The sequence below is a fragment of the Somniosus microcephalus genome, chromosome 1 (assembly GCF_052327205.1).
Source record: "Somniosus microcephalus isolate GS21.2 chromosome 1, FLI_Smic_1.0, whole genome shotgun sequence".
Taxonomy (NCBI): Eukaryota; Metazoa; Chordata; class Chondrichthyes; order Squaliformes; family Somniosidae; genus Somniosus; species Somniosus microcephalus.
The window spans coordinates 432186656-432207781 of record NC_140987.1 but is presented as its reverse complement, the minus strand read 5'-3'; the positions used below and the strand labels follow the sequence as shown (position 1 = coordinate 432207781).

General features: G+C 44.8%; 1 protein-coding gene across 1 annotated transcript in view; it reads left to right on the top strand.

Moving 5' to 3' along the window:
- eda (ectodysplasin A) overlaps nt 1–19166 on the top strand; it is a 322381-nt gene extending 303215 nt beyond the window's left edge. Inside the window, exon 8 of the mRNA XM_086000776.1 lies at nt 11637–19166. Coding sequence (XP_085856902.1) covers nt 11637–11882 — 246 coding nt within the window. The 3' untranslated portion in view covers nt 11883–19166. The remainder of the gene's footprint in view (nt 1–11636) is intronic.
- Nucleotides 19167–21126: the final 1960 nt, after the last annotated feature.

Sequence of the window (21126 nt, the reverse complement as noted above, 5' to 3'; positions counted from 1 at the left end):
CCGAGGAGTAAATACGCAGTTTTAACATACTGACAGCCTGCTCACTAATAAAGCTGTCAGAGCTGCATGAGTCGATTAGTGCCCTCAAAATGTGTCCATTTACCGAAACCTTCATGGCTGCATGGGACAGACTTTGGGGAAAAACAGCTGTGATGGGAGGAGGAGCAGTTTTACCCATGACAGCTGTAACCTTAGTAGTGGTTCTTGGGGGAGGAGCAGTTTTATAGATAGTAGCTGCAGAACTAACAGGGGCTCTCGACCGGTATACCTTAGAAAAGTGACCTTTCTTACTGCAATGATTGCAGGTTGCGTTACGAGCAGGACAAAATTTCCTATAGTGGGATGCACCTCCACAGAAGAAACACTTTCTTCCAGATTGCCAAGATGCCGCTAGGGCAGCGTCGTCATCAGTGAAGGCTTCTAGGGTAGGGTTGTCATCAGCTAGGTTAGAGTCATCATCAGCGAGGGCTTCCGCCCGAGGCCTTTCAAAGGAGTCACTAAAAGTGATAGCAGCAGCCCGTGCACGTGGTGAAAGATAGGTATCTACATTCCTCTTTGCGAAGTCCAGAGAATATGCCTGGTCATAGGCAGCCTATAACTTGAGGGTTTTATTCTCCAACAGACGCTGGCATATGAAGGGAGACACAATTTCGTTAATAAAAGAATCACAAATTAACTCCTCCTGGTACTGCTCAGCTGTGACAGCTTTAAGATTACAATCCTTGCTGAGCCTGCGAAGTTTCTGAAGGAATTCGTCAAGTGATTCCTCGGGTTGTTGTCGAGTTGTGGCCAGTAGATGCCGAGCAAAAATTTTGTTTGGGGCCTTACCGTATAGTTGTTGTAGTATTTGGATAGCGGCGTCATAGTCCACACAGTCTTCGATATAGTCAAACACATGAGGGGATACATAATTAACAAGCATTTGTAACTTATTAGGAACATTCTCACCACGCTCCTCAAGGAAGTTGCTGAAGGTACGATACCAGTGTTTCCATACCTTAGCAGGTGTAAGTGAATTTGGGTCCAGGTTGAGACGGGCGGGTCTGAGTAGTTTCTCCATGATGGATTGATTACTACGTTCCAGTTCCCTTCTACAGTTTGAGTCGTAGCCGCCTGTTCCCAAAACCACTCGAGCGTGGAGCAGGTCAGTTGATTAAATTGACGTAAGAAAACTACTAATCACTTGGTTTGAGTATAAAACAAGGCTTTAATCAACTGTTTCACAACCATGAGTTCTAGTTACATCACTAGTTCCTGGTTACAGAAACATCCTGAGCAAGCTGGGCCCACGCCCGAGTATTTATACTTTCCTTGGACGGCGCCAGCAGCTGGCCGCCCAGTGTTATCTCATGAGTCATTTCTACATGAATGGTAAGATTCATGACAGTAGTCAAATTTTGTTTGATAACGCTCCTGTGAAGCACCGTGGGACATTTTACTAAATTAAAGGCACTATATAAATGCAAGTTGTTGTCAAGATACAATTGGCAAGGAAAAAGAATGCTATTTATTTCAGGTGATATGGTAAAGGACTGTGGGATCAGGTGGCCATGCGTGCCCTCATTAACAGTAGGCACATAATCTGTCTGAGAAGACCACAAAAGGAACATACAAAAACGGGGAAAGAAGGTAATGTGCTCTTTTTAAAACATTACAAAAAGCATGGCAGCAAGGCTGCTTATACACCCTCTTGAGCCAAGAAATAATATGCACGGCAGAAGAAGCCTAAAAGAAGAGCAAAGAAAGTGCACTTTATTGTAACTGCCCCCTGTATTTATCCTCACCAGTGGTTGAGATAGTGCCAAACTACACTGTTTAAATTGAAAACAGCAACAGCAGAGAATGTTGGCAAACCTTGCAAAGATTAAGCTTGGAACTAAAAAAAAGCAAATTTATGCCTAGCTGATCTGCATACCCTGTTTGATCTTTTTGTGATCTGTTTTTCATAATATGTTTGTGTTCTTTAGCAATTATGATTCAAAAGTTTGCTGTAAAATAATTAGAGCTCTGAAGCCTCTGACTAATGTTTATTTTAGAATGTTTTAACTCCAATATATGCATCACTTGATCTGGCAAGATTTGAGCACAGTGCTTGGAAAATGTCTGATCCTGCAGGAAGCAGAGGGTTAGCAGGTGGAATACTGAAGCCACTCAGTGGTAGGACAAGGCTTTATACCTGCAGTTTCCCCCACGAGTTCTTGGGGCTCTCCCAACGAAAGCATGGATAGGCGCCATATTCCCAAGTTTCTGCCAATGATCTCCGAAGAGCTTGCCATCCGGAGGCGGGAGAGCATGTGGAACCATTTACTAGGCAAGGAGAGGTAAAAAATGAACCGACATGCTCCTTAGTGACTAGTTCTCGAAGGTCATTGACAGAGACTTGGAATTATGTTGCTTTTCAACGTTGCTATTTGCTTTTCAATGGGAGACAGATGTGTGCCAATGGGGAGCAAATCTGACGGTGAGAACTAATGGAGTTCATGCAGTAAAAGAAAAGTTAACCTGTAGTTTTCCATATTTACCATGTAATTTTCAAACATTTTCATTAGTTCTTTGAGTGAGAGAGAGAAGTACAGAGTTGCAGGGGTTTAGGGAGGGCTCTCCAGAGAGTAGGGCGAAGGCTAGCATTGATGGCAGAGCCTTCAATGGTCTTGGACTCACTTTCTGGAGCTCTCTCCCTAAACCCTTGCTTCTCCCTACTCCACTTTTACCCCACCTTTTAAAAACCTTCTCAAAACCCATCTTTTTGGCCAAGCTTTTGGTTACCACTCCTGATCTCCCCCACCATGGCTCGCCAACCATTTATCCATCTATTTTCCATTGATGAAGTGCCTTTGAACAATTGTTTCTTTTACACTCTGTGCACTATATAAAAGCAAGTTGTTGATCTTTGAGCTACTTGCGGAATTTGAGTGTGTCTTTGAAAAATAAGGTATTGTTTTAAAAAAAGACACAAACAAGATTTGTAAAATTATTTGACTCCCAATTCTGTGGTTGTTTTGTGTTGAGTTACAAATTAGAAGTGGTGTAACCGTAAAGTTGATTGTTTCCCCTGTGTGGGGGTGGGGGTGGGGGGGGTAAGTGTGTGTGAAAGTTGTACATTGATGAATAGTTTTGAGTTCTAATTATTTGAAAAGATTTGGGGGGGGGGAATTCGGTTGCTTTGCGCCTCCCGTTAGCGCCCTAAGACATTTTGCGGCGGCGCTAAACACTACTGCCACGATCTCCTGCGCCTGCAAATCATGACGTCGGTCAAGTGCGCAACGCCCCGGTAACGCCCTGGACCGGATATTGAGTGGCGCCCCCTGCCTTTCCGCCTGCCGCTATCAATGACAGGTTGAGGAGAACGTTTTGCAGTCGGGAAGGGACTGGGGGAGCGCTATTTAAAGGCGACCGCTTCCTGCCTTTTTTTGTCGCCAACATTTTTGCACCACGCATTCTGAGAGAGAGAGAGAGAGAGAATTCTGGAGAGATTCAACGCTGTGTGAAGGAGTTTTGGGTACTGAGCAGCACTTTGCAGGTTCATTTTGATTTGCCCTTCCTTGCATGGATTTAGAAGAGACTGTGGGGGCTGCACTCTGAGCTCTTTCCCTGGGCCTCTCCATTGTTCTTTCCAACAGATTTGATGTACAGGTCTCTCCAGGCCGAGATTCAAGGCTGCAATGAACAGGGTGTGGATGGAGAGCAAGATCGACCCTCCCCCTTAAGAACTGGCCGGCGCTAGTGTGTCTGTGTTCCATTGCTGACTGACATCACGTGAGCTTCGCCAGCGCTCTGAGGTAGCGCCTCGCTCCTCGGCGTTAGCGCCTTAAGAGAGGTGTGTAGCGCCTGATTTAGCGCTCCAATCACCTTCAGGTGATCGAAGCCAAGTTTGCAGTCAGAGGCGATAATTAGTGCCAGGCACTAAACTTTGCACCCGGCCGATAACTGAGCCCCAAACGGGGCGATACCGAATTTCTCCCTCTTGGTCTTGGTGAGCCCCAGTAAAACTGGACGATAATTCTTGTCTATAGTATGCACTGAGGTGACCAACCACCATCTCTAGGCTGCACATAGCTGTTGTGCCTCTGCACCTATCCAATCATTTTATGAGATCTCACTATCCTTTTAACCCTGAATGACTCATTCAAACTGCTGTAGCTAGAGTAAGGGAGAATTCTGATCTGTAATTCCTATGCTTATATCTGACCTGGGAGTGCTTCATGCTGTGTTCCCAGATTGTGGTAAGTGTTTCAGTCCCATAAAGAAACAATCCTCTGCTTTAAATACCAGAAAAATTCCTAGACTTTGACATTGCTCAGTTTGGCGAACACAAAATTAGGCGGGAGAAAAATAACAAAATTTAACTATGCAACCCTAAAGACTTTCAATCAAACAAAACGACTGCCATTTGTGTTCCCTAATGGCCAAAATTATATATTTGAGTATTGAGTGGAAATGTGACACATTGTTTGGAGGTGGATTAACACGCACAAACCTGCAGAGTGAGCTTTACAATAGCGATCAGACTGTTTTGAGGGGTGGGGGGTAGTGGCAGGGCAAGGCTTGCAAGCAGTGTTTAAGCACTTGCTATTTAGTATGGGGTAATTTGGATGCAAGTAGCCTTCTAGAAACCAACCACAAAGTATTGTTTCTGAAAGATTATCATCTCTCTCAGGTACCGGTGTAGTTGGTAGAAAACAGAGCGGCCCCTTGTTGAATCAAGCAGAAATTGGAATGTCCATTTAAGGATAAATAAGTTCTTTGTTTTCAGTTTTAATTAATACCTGGGTGGTCGCTTTCTTTTCCCTCCAATCAGCGGCGCTGAGGCCAATTATCGCACCCCTGTTAAAGAGATTATTGTTAAATTTGATTCCGTACAGAGATAGCGGATCTCAATTTTAACAGGATTGACTTTATTTCACTGCAAAATTGACACTCAGCAACCTGGCCATTTCCTGAGATCTCATTGGCCTGGAATTTATGGCCCTGATGACCGCGAACTGGTTGCGTTTGCCGTCATTTCGCCTTTGAAACTGGCTGCAACTTCAGGATTCTATGATTTAGCGCATGCACAGCTTAACGCGGAAATCCTGATGTTGCGGTCTGTCATTCGCTGCTCCTGCACAGGCTATGCTGTAATATCTCGAATCATGAAAACGGACAAATTTCGGCTCTTCCGTGGTAATACTGCTGTTAAATACTCCATTAAAAGTTAGACCCTTTCAGATTTTGTTTATTCGTTCATGGGATGTGGGCGTCGCTGGCAAGGCCAGCATTTATTGCCCATCCCTAATTGCCCTTGAGAAGGTGGTGGTGAGCCGCCGCCTTGAACCGCTGCAGTCCGTTGTGGTGAAGGTACTCCCACAGTGCTGTTAGTGAGGAAGTTCCAGGATTTTGACCCAGCAACGATGAAAGAACGGCCGATATACTTCTAAGTCAGGATGGTGTGTAACTTGGAGAGGAACTTGGAGGTGGTGGTGTTCCCATGCGCTTGCTGCCCTTGTCCTTCTAGGTGGTAGAAGTCGCAGGTTTGGGAGGTGCTGCCGAAGAAGCCTTGGCGAGTTGCTGCAGTGCATCTTGTAGATAGTGCACACTGCAGCCACGGTGCGCCGGTGATGGAGGGAGTGAATGTTTAAGGTGGTGGATGAGGTGCCAATCAAGTTGGGCTGCTTTGTCCTGGATGGTGTCCAGCTTCTTGTGTTGTTGGAGATGCACTCGTCCAGGCAAGTGGAGAATATACCATCACACGCATTACTTGTGCCTTGTAGATGGTGGAAAGGCTTTGGGGAGTAAGGAGGTGAGACACTCACCGCAGAATACTCAGCCTCTGACCTGCTCTTGTTGCCACAGTATTTATGTGGCTGGTCCAGTTAAGTTTCTGGTCAATGGTGACCCCCCAGGATGTTGATGGTGGGGAATTTTGCGATGGTAATGCCATTGAATGTTATGGGGCAGTGGTTAGACTCGCTTGTTGAAGATAGTAATTTCCTGGCACTTCTCTGGTGCGACTGTTACTTGCCACTTATCCGCCCAAGCCTGAATGTTGTCCAGGTCTTGCTGCATGCGGGCATGGACTGCTTCATTATCTGAGGAGTTGTGAATGACGCACACTGTACAGTCATCAGTGAACATCCCCACTTCTGGCCTTGTGATGGATGGAAGATCATTGATGAAGCAGCTGAAGATGGTTGGGACTAGGACACTACCCTAAGGAACTCCTGCAGTGATGTCCTGGAGCTGAGATGATGGACCGCCAACAACCACAACCACCTTCCTTTGTGCTAGGTACGATTCCAGCCAGTGGAGAGATTCTCCCCTCATTCCCATTGACTTCAATTTTACTGGGGTTCCTTGATGCCACACTAGGTCAAATGCTGCCGTGATGTCAAGGGCAGTCACTCTCACCTCACCTCTGGAATTCAGCTCTTTTGTCTATGTTTGGAACAAAGCTGTAATGAGGTCTGGAGCCGTGTGGTCCTGGCGGAACCCAAACTGAGCATCAGTGAAACATAGAAGATAGGAGTAGGAGTAGGCCATTCGGCCCCTCGAGCCTGCTCCGCCATTCAATGCAATCATGGCTGATCATCCAAATTCAGTACCCTGTCCCTGCTTTCTCCCTATACCCCTTGATCCCCTTGGCCTTAAGAAATATATCTAACTCCTTCTTGAATATATTTAATGAATTGGCCTCAACTGTCTTCTGTGGTAGAGAATTCCACAGGTTCACCACTCTGGGTGAAGAAATTCCTCCTCATCTCAGTTCTAAATGGCTTACCCCTAATCCTTAGACTGTGACCCCTGGTTCTGGACTCCCCCGCTATTGGGAACTTATTTCCTGCATCTAGTCTGTCTAGTCCTGTTAGAATTTTATAAGTTTCAATGAGATCCCCTCTCATTCTTCTAAACTCTAGCGAATATAAGCCTAATCGACCGAATCTCTCTTCATACGTCATTCCTGCCATCTGGTGAATCTTCGCTGCACTGCCTCCATGGCAAGAACATCCTTGCTCAGATAAGGCGACCAAAACTGCACACAATACTCAAGGTGTGATCTCACCAAGGTCCTGTACAACTGCAGCAAGACATCCTTGCTCCTGTATTCGAATCCTCTCGCTATGAAGACCAACATACCATTTGCCTTCTTAACCGCCTGCTGCACCTGCATGCTTACCTTCAGCCCAATCGCCCAACCTGTCCAAATCGTACTGGAATTTCTCTGCATTCTCCTCACAGCACACATGCCCACCCAGCTTTGTGACATCTGCAAAGTTGGAGATATTACATCTAGTTCGCTCGTCTAGATCATTTATATATATTGTGAATAGCTGGGGTCCTAGCACCGATCCCTGCGGTACCCCACTAGTCACTGCCTGCCACTCGGAAAAAGACCCATTTATTCCAACTCTTTGCTTCCTGTCTGCCAACCAGTTCTCTATCCAAGTCAGTACCTTACCCCCAATCCCATGTGCTTTAACTTTGCACGCTAGTCTCTTATGCGGGAACTTATCGAAAGCCTTCTGAATGTCCAAATACACCACATCCACTGGTTTTCCCTTATCTATTCTACCAGTTACATCCTCAAACAATTTCAGTAGATTAGTCAAGCATGATTTACCTTTTGTAAATCCATGTTGACTTTGTCCGATCCTGTCACTGTTTTCCAAGTGCTCTGCTATTACATCTTTTATAATGGACTCTAGCATTTCCCCCACTACCGATGTCAGGCTTACTGGTCTATAATTCCCCGTTTTCTCTCTACCACCTTTTTTAAATAGTGGGGTTACATTAGCTACCCTCCAATCCATGGGAACTGTTCTAGAGTCTATAGAATTTAGAAAGATGACCAGCAATGCATCTACTATTGCTAGGGCCACTTCATTAAGTACCCTAGGATGTAGATTATCAGGCCCTGGGGATTTATCGGCCTTCAATCCCATCAATTTCCTTAACACCATTTCCCTACAAATACTGATTTCATTCAGTTCCTCCCTCTCATTAGACCCTATGTTCCCCGACATCTCTGGGAGGTTATTTGTGTCCTCCTTTGTGAAGACAGAACCAAAGTATGTATTTAATTGGTCTGCCATGTCTTTGTTCCCCATTATAAATTCCCCTGATTCTGACTGCAAGGGACCTACGCTTGACTTTACCAATCTTTTTCTCTTCACACATCTATAGAAGCTTTTACAGTCAGTTTTTATGTTCCCTGAAAGCTTACTCTCATACTCTATTTGCCCCCTCTTAATTAATCCCTTTGTCCTCCTTTGCTGAATCCTATACTGCTCCCACTCCTCAGGTTTGCTGCTTTTTCTGGCCAATTTATATGTCCGCTCCTTGGATCTTATGCTATCACTAATTTCCCTTGTTAGCCAATGTTGAGTCACCTTTTTTATTTTATTTTTATGCCAAACAGGGATGAACAAATTCTGTAGTTCATCCATATGATCTTTAAATGTTTGCCATTGCCTATTCACCGTCAACCCTTTAAGTAACATTCCCCAATCCATCCTAGCCAACTCGCGCCTCATACCATCGTAGTTTCCTTTACTTAAATTCAGTACCCAAGTCTCTGAATCAACTACTTCACTCTCCATCTTAATGAAGAATTCTATCATATTATGATCGCTCCGCCCCAAGGGGCCTCGCACAACAAGATTGCTAATTAATCCTTTCTCATTACATAAGATGGCCTGATCTCTAGTTGGTTCTTCGACATATTGGTCCAGGAAACAATCCCGTATACACTCTAGGAATTCCTCTTCCACAGTATTGTTACTAATTTGGTTAGACCAATCTATATGTAGATTAAAGTCACCCATGATAACTACTGTGCCCTTATTGCACGCGTCTCTAATTTCCCATTTACTGCCATCCCCAACCACAGCATTACTGTTTGGGGGTCTGTATACAATTCCCACTAACGTTTTCTGCCCCTTGGTATTTATCAGCTCTACCCATACAGATTCCACATCATCAGAGCTAATATCCTTCCTTACTATTGTGTTAATCTCCTCTTTAACCAGCAATGCTACCCCACCACCTTTTCCTTTTTGCCTGTCCTTCCTGAATATTGAATACCCCTGGATGTTGAATTCCCAGCCTTGGTCACCCTGGAGCCATGTCTCCGTAATCTCAATTATATCATATCCGTTTACATCTATTTGCGCAGCTAATTCATCCACCTTATTACGAATGCTCCTGCATTAAGACACAAAGCCCTCAGGCTTGTTTTTTTAACACTCTTAGACCTTTTAGAATTATTGTTTACTGTGGCCCTGTTTGATTTACACCCTTGATTTCTCTAATTTCCACTTTTGCTTTTCTCCTTCCTATCTTTTGCTTCTATCCTTGCTTCCCTTTCCTCTGTCTCCCTGCACAGGTTCCCAACCCCCTGCCATTTTAGTTTAAACCCTCCCCAACAGCACTAGCAAACACTCCCCCTAGGACATCGGTCCTGGTCCCGCCCAGGTGCAAACCGTCCAGTTTGTACCTCCCCCAGAACCGGTTCCAATGTCCCAGGAATTTGAATCCCTCCCCCTTGCACCATTCTTCTAGTTACGTATTCATCTGAAATATCCTTCTATTTCTACTCTGACTAGTGAGAAGGTTGTTGGTGAGGAAGTGCCGCTTGATAGTACTGTTGACGACACCTTCCACCACTTTGCTGATGATTGAGAGGGCAGTGATTGGCCAGATTGGATTTGTCCTGCTTTTTGTGGGCAGGACATACCTGGGCAGTTTTCCATATTGTCGGGTAGTTGCCAGTATTGTAGCTAGAGGCGCGGCTAGTTCTGGAGTATGAGTCTTCAGCACGGCAGCCAGGATATTTTCATGGCCCATAGCCTTTGCTGTATCCAGTGCGCTCAGCTGTTTCCTGCTATCATGTGGAGTGAATCAAATTGGCTGAAGACTGGCTTCTGTGATGGTGGGGATCTCAGGAGGAGGCTGAGATGGATCATCCACTCAGCACTTCTGGCTGAAGATGGTTGCAAACGCTTCAGCCTTATCTTTTGCACTCGTGTGCTTGGCTCTGCCATCATTGAGGATGGGGATATTCATGGAGCCTCCTCCTCCTGTTGGTTGTTTAGTGGTCCACCAACATTCACGACTGGATGTGGCAGGACTGCAGAGCTTTGATCTGATCCATTGATTATGGGATCGCTTAGCCCTGTCTATAGCATGCTGCTTCTGCTGTTAGCATGCATGTAGTCCTGTGTTGCAGCTTCCCCAGGTTGGCACCTCATTTTTAGGTAGGCCTGGTGCTGCTTCTGGCCTGCTCTTCTGCACTCCTCATTGAACCAGGGTTGATCCCCTGGCTTGCTGGTAATGGTAGAGTGAAGGATATGAGTTTACAGATTGTGGTGGAATACAATTCTGCTGCTGCTGATGGCCCACAGCGCCTCATGAATGCCCCGTTTTGAGCTGCTAGATCTGAATATATCCCATTTAGCACAGTTGTAGTGCAACACAACACGATGGAGGGTGTGCCCAGTGTGAAGATGGGACTTCGTCTCCACAAGGACTGTGCAGTGGTCCCTGCTATCAGTGCTGTCATGGACAGATGCATCTGCCACAGGTAGATTAGGCGTAACTGGGGTTTTACCAATGTAGTGACTGCTAAACAAAGGTTATGGCCCATAAAACTAATTTTAATTTTGTGGAGTGTCAAATTTAATAAAAATTTAAAATTTTCAGAAACTTTATTTCAGCTTTGCCTTTTCCCCGTGTGAGAGCCCCAATCTTTGTTTTGCTCTCTCTAACCTTTAAAAAAAGTTAGAATCAAAGGAGCTTATTCACCTCCTGGTTTGCTGTCTGTGAGAATTCTGCGTTTTGATTGATTGCTTAGACAGCTTGTTGACGTCACAGCAGCTCTTCTCTGGGAATCCCCATTCAACTGCCATTGATTTGAATTACCTGTCGGAAAACCCGAAATTCCCGACACTGAGGTCGTTGTGTGAAGCTTACTTCAGGGCCAGCAGCGAACACATTTGCTTTGCCGTTGGCCGCACATTCCGGGCCACAGTGTTTAACAGATGTAGCTCTGTGCATTTCCTTCAGCACCCGCAAAAATATAAAGATCTGTTTCTAGTGGGCTAGACAAAGGTTATTTTTGGACAAAAGAAAAGTGCAACCAGTTAAAAAAAAAAAAAAAAAAAAAAGCCCTAAATATTAGCTGACTCTCTTATACCAACCCAGGCTGGGGTTGTTTTCCTTAGAGCAGAGAAGGCTGAGGGGGGACCTGATTGAGGTGTACAAAATTATGGGATGCATCGATAGGGTAGATAGAAAGGAACTTTTCCCCTTACTAGAGGGGTCAATGACCAGGGGGCATAGTTTCAAGGTAAGGGGCAGGAGGTTTAGAGGGGATTTGAGGAAAAACTTTTTCACCCCGAGGGTGGTTGGAATCTGGAACTCACTGCCTGAAAGGGTGGTAGAGGCAGGAACCCTCACAACATTCAAGAAGCATTTAGATGAGCACTTGAAACACCATAGCATACAAGGCTACGGACCAAGTGCTGGAAAATGGGATTAGAATAGACAGGGCTTGATGGCCGGCGCGGACACGATGGGCCAAAGGGCCTCTTTCTGTGCTGTATAACTCTATGACTCCATATATTTAAAAGAAAATTCACACATTTTGCTTTCCTTCTCAGGTTTACTACATTAACTTTACTGACTTTGCAAGTCACGAAGTGCTGGTGGACGATAAGCCTTTCTTGCAGTGCACACGTAGCATCGAGAACCGCAAGTCAAAGTTCAACACCTGCTACACAGCAGGAGTCTGCCTACTGAAGGCAAGGCAGAAGATTGCAGTCAAGATGACTTACGAAGATACGGTCGTAAACATGAGCAAACACACAACTTTCTTTGGAGCAGTGAGATTAGGCGAGTCTCCATAGAGTTGGGCTCTGCGGGACTGCACAGTACAGGGGGGAAAAAAAATGACAAGTATCCTGAAAGTGGTCATCCAAGAATTAAATTGAAATGCAGCGTGTAAGTGCAGAGGTAAAGTGTTTAAGGCACGAGGTATTTCGGAGTGAAATTTCTTTCATTTATCCAAATCAAGTAGATTCCCATTTTCCCGACATGTACTTGTACGAATGAATGTGACTTGCGTTGAGTTGCATCTGGAAATCATCGGAACTTGCACAAGTCTGTCAGCCTTGTAACAAACTCCCAGGTATCTGTTCCTCCTGATGGGTTTAACAGCTCCACTGGGTTACTAATGAGTTGATTTGCCAGTCCCTTCATTCCCCTAGTGGACTGGAATAATTCAATTCATTCCGCTCATTGTGCAGTGCCCATTTTGATTTAATGTTGGACATTCGACTGGCGGTGATGGGATGCGTTGCTGTTTTTTGCAAGCGTAATGGACCAAAGTCATGCAAGCATTGAGGGAGGGAAGTAAGAAGTCCTTCATGTGGATGGATGAATGGAGAAAAGCAGTAATGGCTTGTCCTCGGATCAACCTCTGTTACGTGACCAGAAATATGGGAGAATCAGCTGAATAGGATTCACTTACAAATAGAGGAAACCCATCAAAAAGTACCATGAATGAAGATGAGAACTGTTTATTGGAGTGCAGTTAAAATTTGGCATGCAGGCCCTGAATGGCCTATTGCTTGCAATTTTGCACCAAAGTGGTTTTATATAAGCATGCTTAAGAACAAAGGATTTAACTTTGAAAAGTGTTAATTAAAGGAAAGATTAGATCCTAATGAAATACATCTTTAAAGGGGGGGGGGGCGCTGTCTTGGTGAGAAAATGTTTAGCAAAGCTTTCTGTACAAACCGCAAGGCGATGATGCAAATAGTCTCAAAATACACTGGGGGAGATTTTCAGTTTGCTGCTTGGAAATGAAAATCAGGCAGTGTCTATAATGGGCAGCTGAGCTGCAATGCTAGTTTAATGCTTAGTCAGCAAGCTGAAACTCTACCCCATTTGTGATATCACTCATGTACAGGAAACTTTCTGGTATCCGGCACTGACGGGACCGAGCTGGTGCCGTACCATCAAAACTGCCGTAGAAACCAGCGCTAATGTTAAAACATACGGAGCTTTTGAGCTCCGTGTGAATCAACAAACCCTGTTGCTTAGCAACAGCTTCAAAACAGTCGGCCGCAGCTTAAAAGCGTCTCTGTAGCTAAGCAACATCTTCAGCTAGACCTTGCAGAGCCTGACTGGGGAAAAAAAAAAGCAACGAGAAGTAAAAAAAACTTATAGGAAACGGCTCCTGAATTTTGCCGGTTAAACGAAAGTTTCCTGTACTAAGGTACCAAGCTAAACATGACTTTCTTTGCAGCTGTGCAAGAGGCAGGGAGGGAGTGGATTTTTGGGATCCCTGGAATTACATGCAAGAGGTTGTCATGGTGAAAATAATACATTGCTTTTCTCTTATCTCCAAGGAAAAACAAAAAGTAATCGTTTGCCAAACACTCTTTTTTGGTGGATGGAGAAGGGCCTGAGGTCCTTGTTCTTCTGAGTGGCACTTCTTTCCTGGAGACAGGGTGCTAAGTTCCATTTGCAGCTGTCAAGGCACAATAATGGCTCCTAGCTCAACATATATTATCAGGGTTGAGTCAATCCAGTAATCTGAAACAACAACAGAAAAAGCTGAACATTCTCAGCAGGTCAGGCAACTTCTGTCACGAGAAGACAAATCAGTAATCTTGGGACTCTGATCTCTGTAGTGCAGTTGATAGGGATTTGGCATTTGTTATAAATAATTCAGCAACATCATTACATTCTTTCCATTTTTTTGCTCTAACATAATTTTTATAATAATTCCATCAATTGCAGAATCCAGAAGCTGTAATAGATCAAGAGGCCGTCCTACCCCCTGGACTAATGAGACTGTACGGATTCTAAGTTAAATGGATTTGGGCTAGTCTTTGCCCTCCTAGTGGGCACAGCAAAACTACTACAAATTGGGGCTAAATTGACCATCTCTTTCAGAGGTAGCCTCTGAAGACAGCTAGTGTGAACGGTGGAAAAATGTAATACAGATAGAAGGGGTTGCTTCTCTGAGGTTGCAGTTAAGATGCATTCTTGGAGCAAAGTAAAAAGCTCCCGCTCATGCAATTCCTGACCTGGGGTTTTTTTTATTTGTTTTTATGGGATGTGGGCGTCGCTGGCAAGGCCAGCATTTATTGCCCATCCCTAACTGCCCTTGAGAAGGTGGTGGTGAGCCGCCGCCTTGAACCGCTGCAGTCTGTGTGGTGAAGGTACTCCCACAGTGCAGTTAGGGAGGGAGTTCCAGGATTTTGACCCAGCGACAATGAAGGATCGGTGATATACTTCTAAGTCAGGATGGTGTGTGACTTGGAGGGGAACTTGGAGGTGGTGGTGTTCCCAGGTGCCTGCTGCCCTTGTCCTTCTAGGTGGAAGAGGTCGCGGGTTTGGGAGGTGCTGCCTAGTTTTGAGCTGCTAGATCTGTTCTGAATCTATCCCATTTAGCACGGTGGTCATGCCACACAACACAATGGAGGGTGTTCTCAGTGTGAAGAAGGGACTTCATCTCCACAATGACTATGCGGTGGTCACTGCTACTAATGCTGTCATGGACAGATGCATCTGCGACAGGTAGATTGGTGAGGACGAGGTCAAGTATGTTTGTCCCTCTTGTTGGTTCTCTCATCACCTGTCGCAGGCCCAGATGTGCTCAGTGCTGCCCAAATCGGAAGTCTCACATTCCCATGGCAAAACATCTCCCGTATATAAATTGTAGGCATGTGAACATTTTTCAAGTCAAAGTGCTAGAAGGCATCTCTTCTTTCTCAATATTGTGTTTCCTTTTAAATAGTTTGTGAGCCTGGTGTTTTCCTTTAACATTAGTTGAAACTAGGGCTGTAAAGATATGTACAAGTAACCACAAAAGCAACCTTCGACTTGCATTAATGAGCATTTAAATGGAAAGAATTGGCATTATTTGCAACTGCTGTTTTGGATCTTTTAATTTGCTGGCTGTAAATCAACTTGCCTATTAAGGTTCCATCATAACTATGCACTTAGTTGAGAAAAGGTTTTATTCTTATCTGCCATTTTGAAAACCAGACTTTTCATAAAATGGTGCCAGTGAATACGCTGTGTCATTCCCCACTGCTCTACAACATGTGCTGTTAAAAACACATCTGTGGTATGAAGATTATGAAACACATTGTGTCACTTAAACATTCATGCCCCTGCTTAAAACCTGTAAGTCTTTAACTTGTATAGAGTCACATTACTGGATTTGTGGTCTTCTAGATTCTGAGAACCTAGATTATATATCCCTAAGCTCTGGAATTCCCTGCCTAAGCCTCCCCGCCTCGCTACCTCTCTTTCCTCCTTTAAGACGCTCCTTAAAACCTACCTCTTTGAACAAGCTTTTGGTCACCTGCCCTAATTTCTCCTCGTGGCTCGGTGTCAAATTTTTTGTCTTTTAATACACCCGTGCAGCGCCTTGGGACGCTTTACTACATTAAAGGTGTTATATAAATACAAGTTGTTGTTGTTGTTGTTGATGACCGTGTTTAGGACCACTGGAATTTTCCAGTCTGGCGTACTTTGAATATACAAAGTTTTGTACTTCTGGGACTTGTTTATACGATAAATGGAAAAACATCTCATTCCTGCCATCTTGTGACAGTTTGAGATGTTGCAGCTTGCAATGAACTGAACGACTGCACAAAACCAGTGGGACAACCCCATATTAAAAATGCATTGTACAAGATTATGAAGTGAATTAAAATGATATATAATAAAGATCTGAAGCGTTAGTGTCCTGGAGATACTGTGGCACTGGGCGGTTCAATGCTACACTGTTTGATGCATAGCCAGCAGGAAGATCTTGAATTCCCAATTTTATTTGAAAAGAAACAAAATTTTAAGGGGGGAAGGAAGAGAAACCTTTTTAGCTGTGATACCATTAGTAACAGACCAGCACTGATGGATATGGTGATGGACTAAACTGCTTGGTTTTTAATCTCACAGTCGTAAGCTGCTGCATTTACATAGAAACATAGGAGATAGGAGCAGGAGTAGGCCATTCGGCCCCTCGAGCCTGCTCCGCCATTCAATGAGATCATGGCTGATCATCCAAACTCAGTACCCTGTCCCTGCCTTCTCCCCATATCCCTTGATCCCTTTAGCCTTAAGAAACGTATCCAACTCCTTCTTGAATATAGGTTAAGCCGAGCTGCTGTGACAAGAGGCCAACTTGTGAGATTATTCTCCTTCTGAAGTTTGCTTCCTGCACAGATACTGTCGGGGATTGTGAAATTCAAGGGTTTAAGAAAAGTCATTGGTTGGACTGTAATGACTCCAGTTCTAACTGTCGGAGCCTGCTGTAACCTGAGGCTACTTCGGATTGGTCGCTTGATTGGAATCCCATTTCCTTAACAGAACTAACTATTGGCCTCAATTGATCAATTTTAAAATTATGTTTGAAGCATTCCACCAAATTCAAAGAGGAAGGATTTGTATATATAATTATTAAATTCAACAGAGACAGATATTAAAATGGGGCAGTTTCACTACTTTTCTAGTAATTACCTGACCAGACTGCAAGTACTTTAGCCGGAATGAGTAAACTGACGAAATCAGTGCATTAAACTGGCGGCTCCTTCAGAGAGGCTGTGGGTGCTTTCCTCTGTAGGAAAATTAGTTTTCAGACCTTCACAGTGGAAACTTGTGAACAAACTGATGTATGGACTAAATAGCAAAGCTTTATTCATAGTGTGATTGCTTGTTAAATGAATGTCTTTCCTGATGGGTCAGTTGGTAAGAGCATTGCCCACAATGGAACTTGTCATATTGACCGACTAGTTTGCAGGTTGAAACCCATGCTGAGTGGTTTAGTAGGGCGAGCACTACAATTTACTTAAGTAACATGGATTGGGGAGGGAAAATGAAGACCCAGCCTGGGGTTCCCACTTCCCGTCGTCGTCCACTAGCTTCTGCTGGCGGTCCATGTGGGTGACTATCCGGTTGGGCTCAGTGGAGTGGTCTGCCAATACTCACTGACCCAAGCATGAAGAATGGCGAGTTGGACGAAGACTTAAGGCTGTTTTTATGAAACCATACCTTAGCAAGGAGAGAAAAGCAGAAAGAAAGAAAAAAGGTAGCTTTCAACCACTAAAATTGTGTAAAGCATTGACTGGCATGCTAGCATGTATGGCCAACGATAACAGCCTTTTTAACAGTCCCCCAAGGCTCACAGCAACACTTTCTGCTTATTACAATATTTATTCTTTCCTACTATATCCACCAATAAAGATTATATTGTCTCAACCTCTGACTCAAAATAAGGTTGTAAAAGCAGCCAATGTGCGCTGTAAACCAGTTCCACAATGAAACACAGCGTTGTCCTGAAAAACAGAACACTGCTGCTGAGCCCAAAGAACTTGTGAATTGACTTGGTCTGACTCTTGTTTTTCTTCTTTTCTCCCCTCCTCTTCACGAGGCGATGATTCATGCGGTGGTGTAAAGTCCCAAAGACACTGGAAGACTTCCGATACCTTGCCCCAAGTGGCCATTCTTCCTGTGCAGGCCCAGACAATTTACGTTAAAAGCTGGTAGTTGGAGGGGTGCGGGGGGGAAAACAGTCTGTTTTCATCCAGGGGTTGCCACCCATCCGCTTTCCGATTGACTAGTCTAGTCTTCACTCGGGGTGTCCAGAAAATAAATAAAATATAAAATGGATGCCAAAAATCTGATTTTGATTTTTTTTTAAACTGAAGTTAAATTGTTTCATTTTTGCCTTATAATGTGCAGTTAATAACGTTTTTTTATGAGCTTTTATCAGCAGGGCAAATATCAGAACTCAAGCCACGATCCATCCCCTACCCTGCAGCTGTTTAGTCTTCTGTGTGGTTTTTGTGCTTGGCAGAGGTTGTCAACCCCAGCTCTCCTCGCATTCATGCATGTGGACTTTTCAGCAAAAGTCCCGGCTAGTTATATGAAGATGGAAAGCTACTTGATTTCTTTTTTTCTCCTTCCTAGTTCAGGGCCACTGAAACTAACTGAAGGATCACCACTTCTGCCCTCCTCTGATTAGCAATGCTAATTCAGGACAAAATAGTGATGAACTTGGGAACTTCCTGGTCACTATGGCTCAGTAGCACATCAGGTAATGCATTTACCCAGGGGGTAACCTCTTGTCTAATTTCCTACACAACCACCAAGCCCCCCCCCCCCCCCACCACCTCGTGTCCCCTTTCATGTCTCGCGCTAAACCTTGTCACCAATTCAAGCGTTTGAACTCTGCATCCATGTCAATGAAACATCAAACTGGTATTTGTTGATGACAAGGTTTCACAAACTTTGCAGTTTGAAGTTGTAGCTGTATAAAATGTAAAATAGTTCTCCGTATGTTTTGTTCTTTTGGAATGAAAGTTTTGTGTCATCTTCTGAAGGGTGACAGAAACCCAGCAGCTGTTATCAATAGGAGACCCTCTTTCTCATTGACTGAAGGCCCTGTGTGTAGTTTTCATAGTTGTGAGGTCTTCCTTGCTTATTTAGTTCTTTTACCTTCTCCCCTCTCTTCTGTTAAATTGTGTATCCTGTATTAACCTGTGTTTGCCTTATTTTGTTTCAAAATATGCAGTTGTTGACCTGCACTCCCATACAGATTACAGCAATCTGTATGGCTATGTTGTCAAGTTGGCTCTACTTTTGTAACTAAGAAATGTAATTCAAAACATGTTGTAATAATAAAAGTGATACTGAATTTTAAATTGGACCATGGTGAAATGGCCTTAGTTGTCTAGGACATGATGCTGTCCAAACTTGAAGCTCAAGCTTATAGAGGGCTTGATGATTTCCAATGCCATTGCATCTTGGTCCTGTTTTGCTACTACTTCTGTATTGTATTGTAAATACATTGTTTAAGTAATAATAATGTGCCTCAATGTTATAAATGTAGCTGTTCTGAAATGTTGAGCTTTGAGACAACCAGATTGGCCAGATCCATTGGCCAAGGGAGCCATCTTGCTGCAATGATGGAATGAGTTTGTGTTGAAATGGGTCAGTTCTGAGGTGTGTTCTTTAGACTTTGACATAATTTATTTGTATTGTATATATTTTTTTATTAATTGCACAACAGTTTAAATGATTGGATCAGCTCACATGCTGTACAATGAGTTGCTAAACCTGTGTTTAAAAAATGAATGCATATAATGATTATTAAAGCTGTACAAGTCCTTTTGAAATTTGCTGGTCTCGTTTAATTTTTTTTAATTAAACTCAAAAACATTTTACTGCCACTTATCAGCAGCTGAAACAAAGGCCTGGATTTTGCATTCGGCAACGTACCTATGGATTATGCGCCGGAATCCGAATAGAATGCAAGCTTTACCTGCTGGGGACTCCCTTTCACAAACTTGCTGCGCCCCTGGGATCCGTGGACCATTACGCTGCCCTGGAGTACGCAGCCTCAAGCAGCGTGTGCGGAAGCGTACCTGGGATCACGTGGGCCAGTGCTCCCATCATCAAACAGAAGGGGCCGGATTTTCATTGGGCCGTGGAGGCGGGATTGGAGGCGTGCGGGTGGTTAAAATTGCAAAAACTGGCAGGCGGGCCCGGCCCCGCCTCCACGCAATTTTCAGAAATTCGTGTCTGATGGTCCCGTCTCCATCCCGCCTCCAAGAGGCAGGATAGGCCGTTAAGGCCCTTAACAAGCACTAAATTGCCTCTATAATGCCATTTTGAATGGCAATTGCGATTTTAACCCTTTTCCCACGTGAATCACGCCTGTTCTGAAACACGATGGTGAAACCTGGCGGGAGCACAATTGGATTGCTGACTATCAGCTACAGGTCAACCATTAAAGAGGAGATTTGATCAGCCATCATTTGCAGGTGGCAGGACTTTGTAGTCTCAGGTCTGGGGGAACTTTTAGAAGGCATAACCATAGCTGTGGAAGTTTGGAGCCTGACACCCATCTCCAGTGTGACCTCTTGGGGAAACCCCTCTCACCACCTTCACTGAGTGCTTCCTCAACTGAGGCATCTACCAGAAGCATGGGAACCATTTATTTCCTTCCCTTCTGGATATTAGATGAGGCCGAACAACAGCAGCCCCAACAGCAGCAGCAACAACAGGCGCGCCAAGCTGCTGCTCACCCACCTGAAGATGCACAGGCCAGAAGGGGCCAGCGCATGGAAGCCTGTTGGTGCAGGAGATACCCCCCAAACAGGGTCTACAGACACAGGGTCAGCTATCTCAACATGTCTGAGCAGCAGTGCCAAAGGTGGCTCCGACTTTCGCGAGAGGTAGTGGGTGACATCTGCGCAATGCTGCAACAAGACCTGCTGCTCAGAGGACCAGGTGGACAACCCTTACCAGTGGCCATCAAAGTCACCACCGCACTCAACTTTTTTGCCTCAGGCTCATTCCAGGGATCAGCAGCAGACATCAGCGGCATCTCCCAGGCGGCCGCACACACTTGCATCATGCAGGTAACCAATGCCCTCGCGCACAATCACATCCATTTCACCAAGGATCGAGCAAGTATCACGGCGCGTGCGGTTGGATTAGCTCATCTGGCAGGCTTTCCAAGGGTGCAGGGCATCGTTGACTGCACACATGTGGCCCTTAAGGCACCCCATCGCAATCCAGGTATTTTTGTCAATCGCAAGGGCTTCCACTCCCTTAACGTTCAGCTGGTGTGTGACCAGAAGAAGGAAATTTTGCATGTTTGTGCCAAGTACCCTGGCTGTTGCCATGACTCCTTCATAGTGCGCCAGTCTAGTGTGCCTCCACTATTCAGTCCGCCAGACCAACTTAACAGATGGCTGCTTGGAGACAAAGGCTATCCCCTGAGGACGTGGCTAATGACGCCGTTGAGACCATCCAATGAAGCTGAGGAGAGCTACAACTCCAGCCACATGTCCACCAAAGCCATAATCGAGCAAACCATCGGTTTGCTGAAGATGCACTTCAGATGCCTGTATAGATCAGGTAGAGCCCTGCAATACTCAGCAGCCAGGGTCTCCAGAATCGTCGTGGTTTGCTGTGCACTTCACAACATGGCACAGCGTCGTGGCTTGCAGATTCCTGAGGACCAAGTGGCTCCTCAGATGAGGAGGAGGAGGAGGAGAGCGAAAACGAACATCCTGCAGAGGCCCATCAACCAGCGGCAGCAGTACGCGAGAACATAGCTGC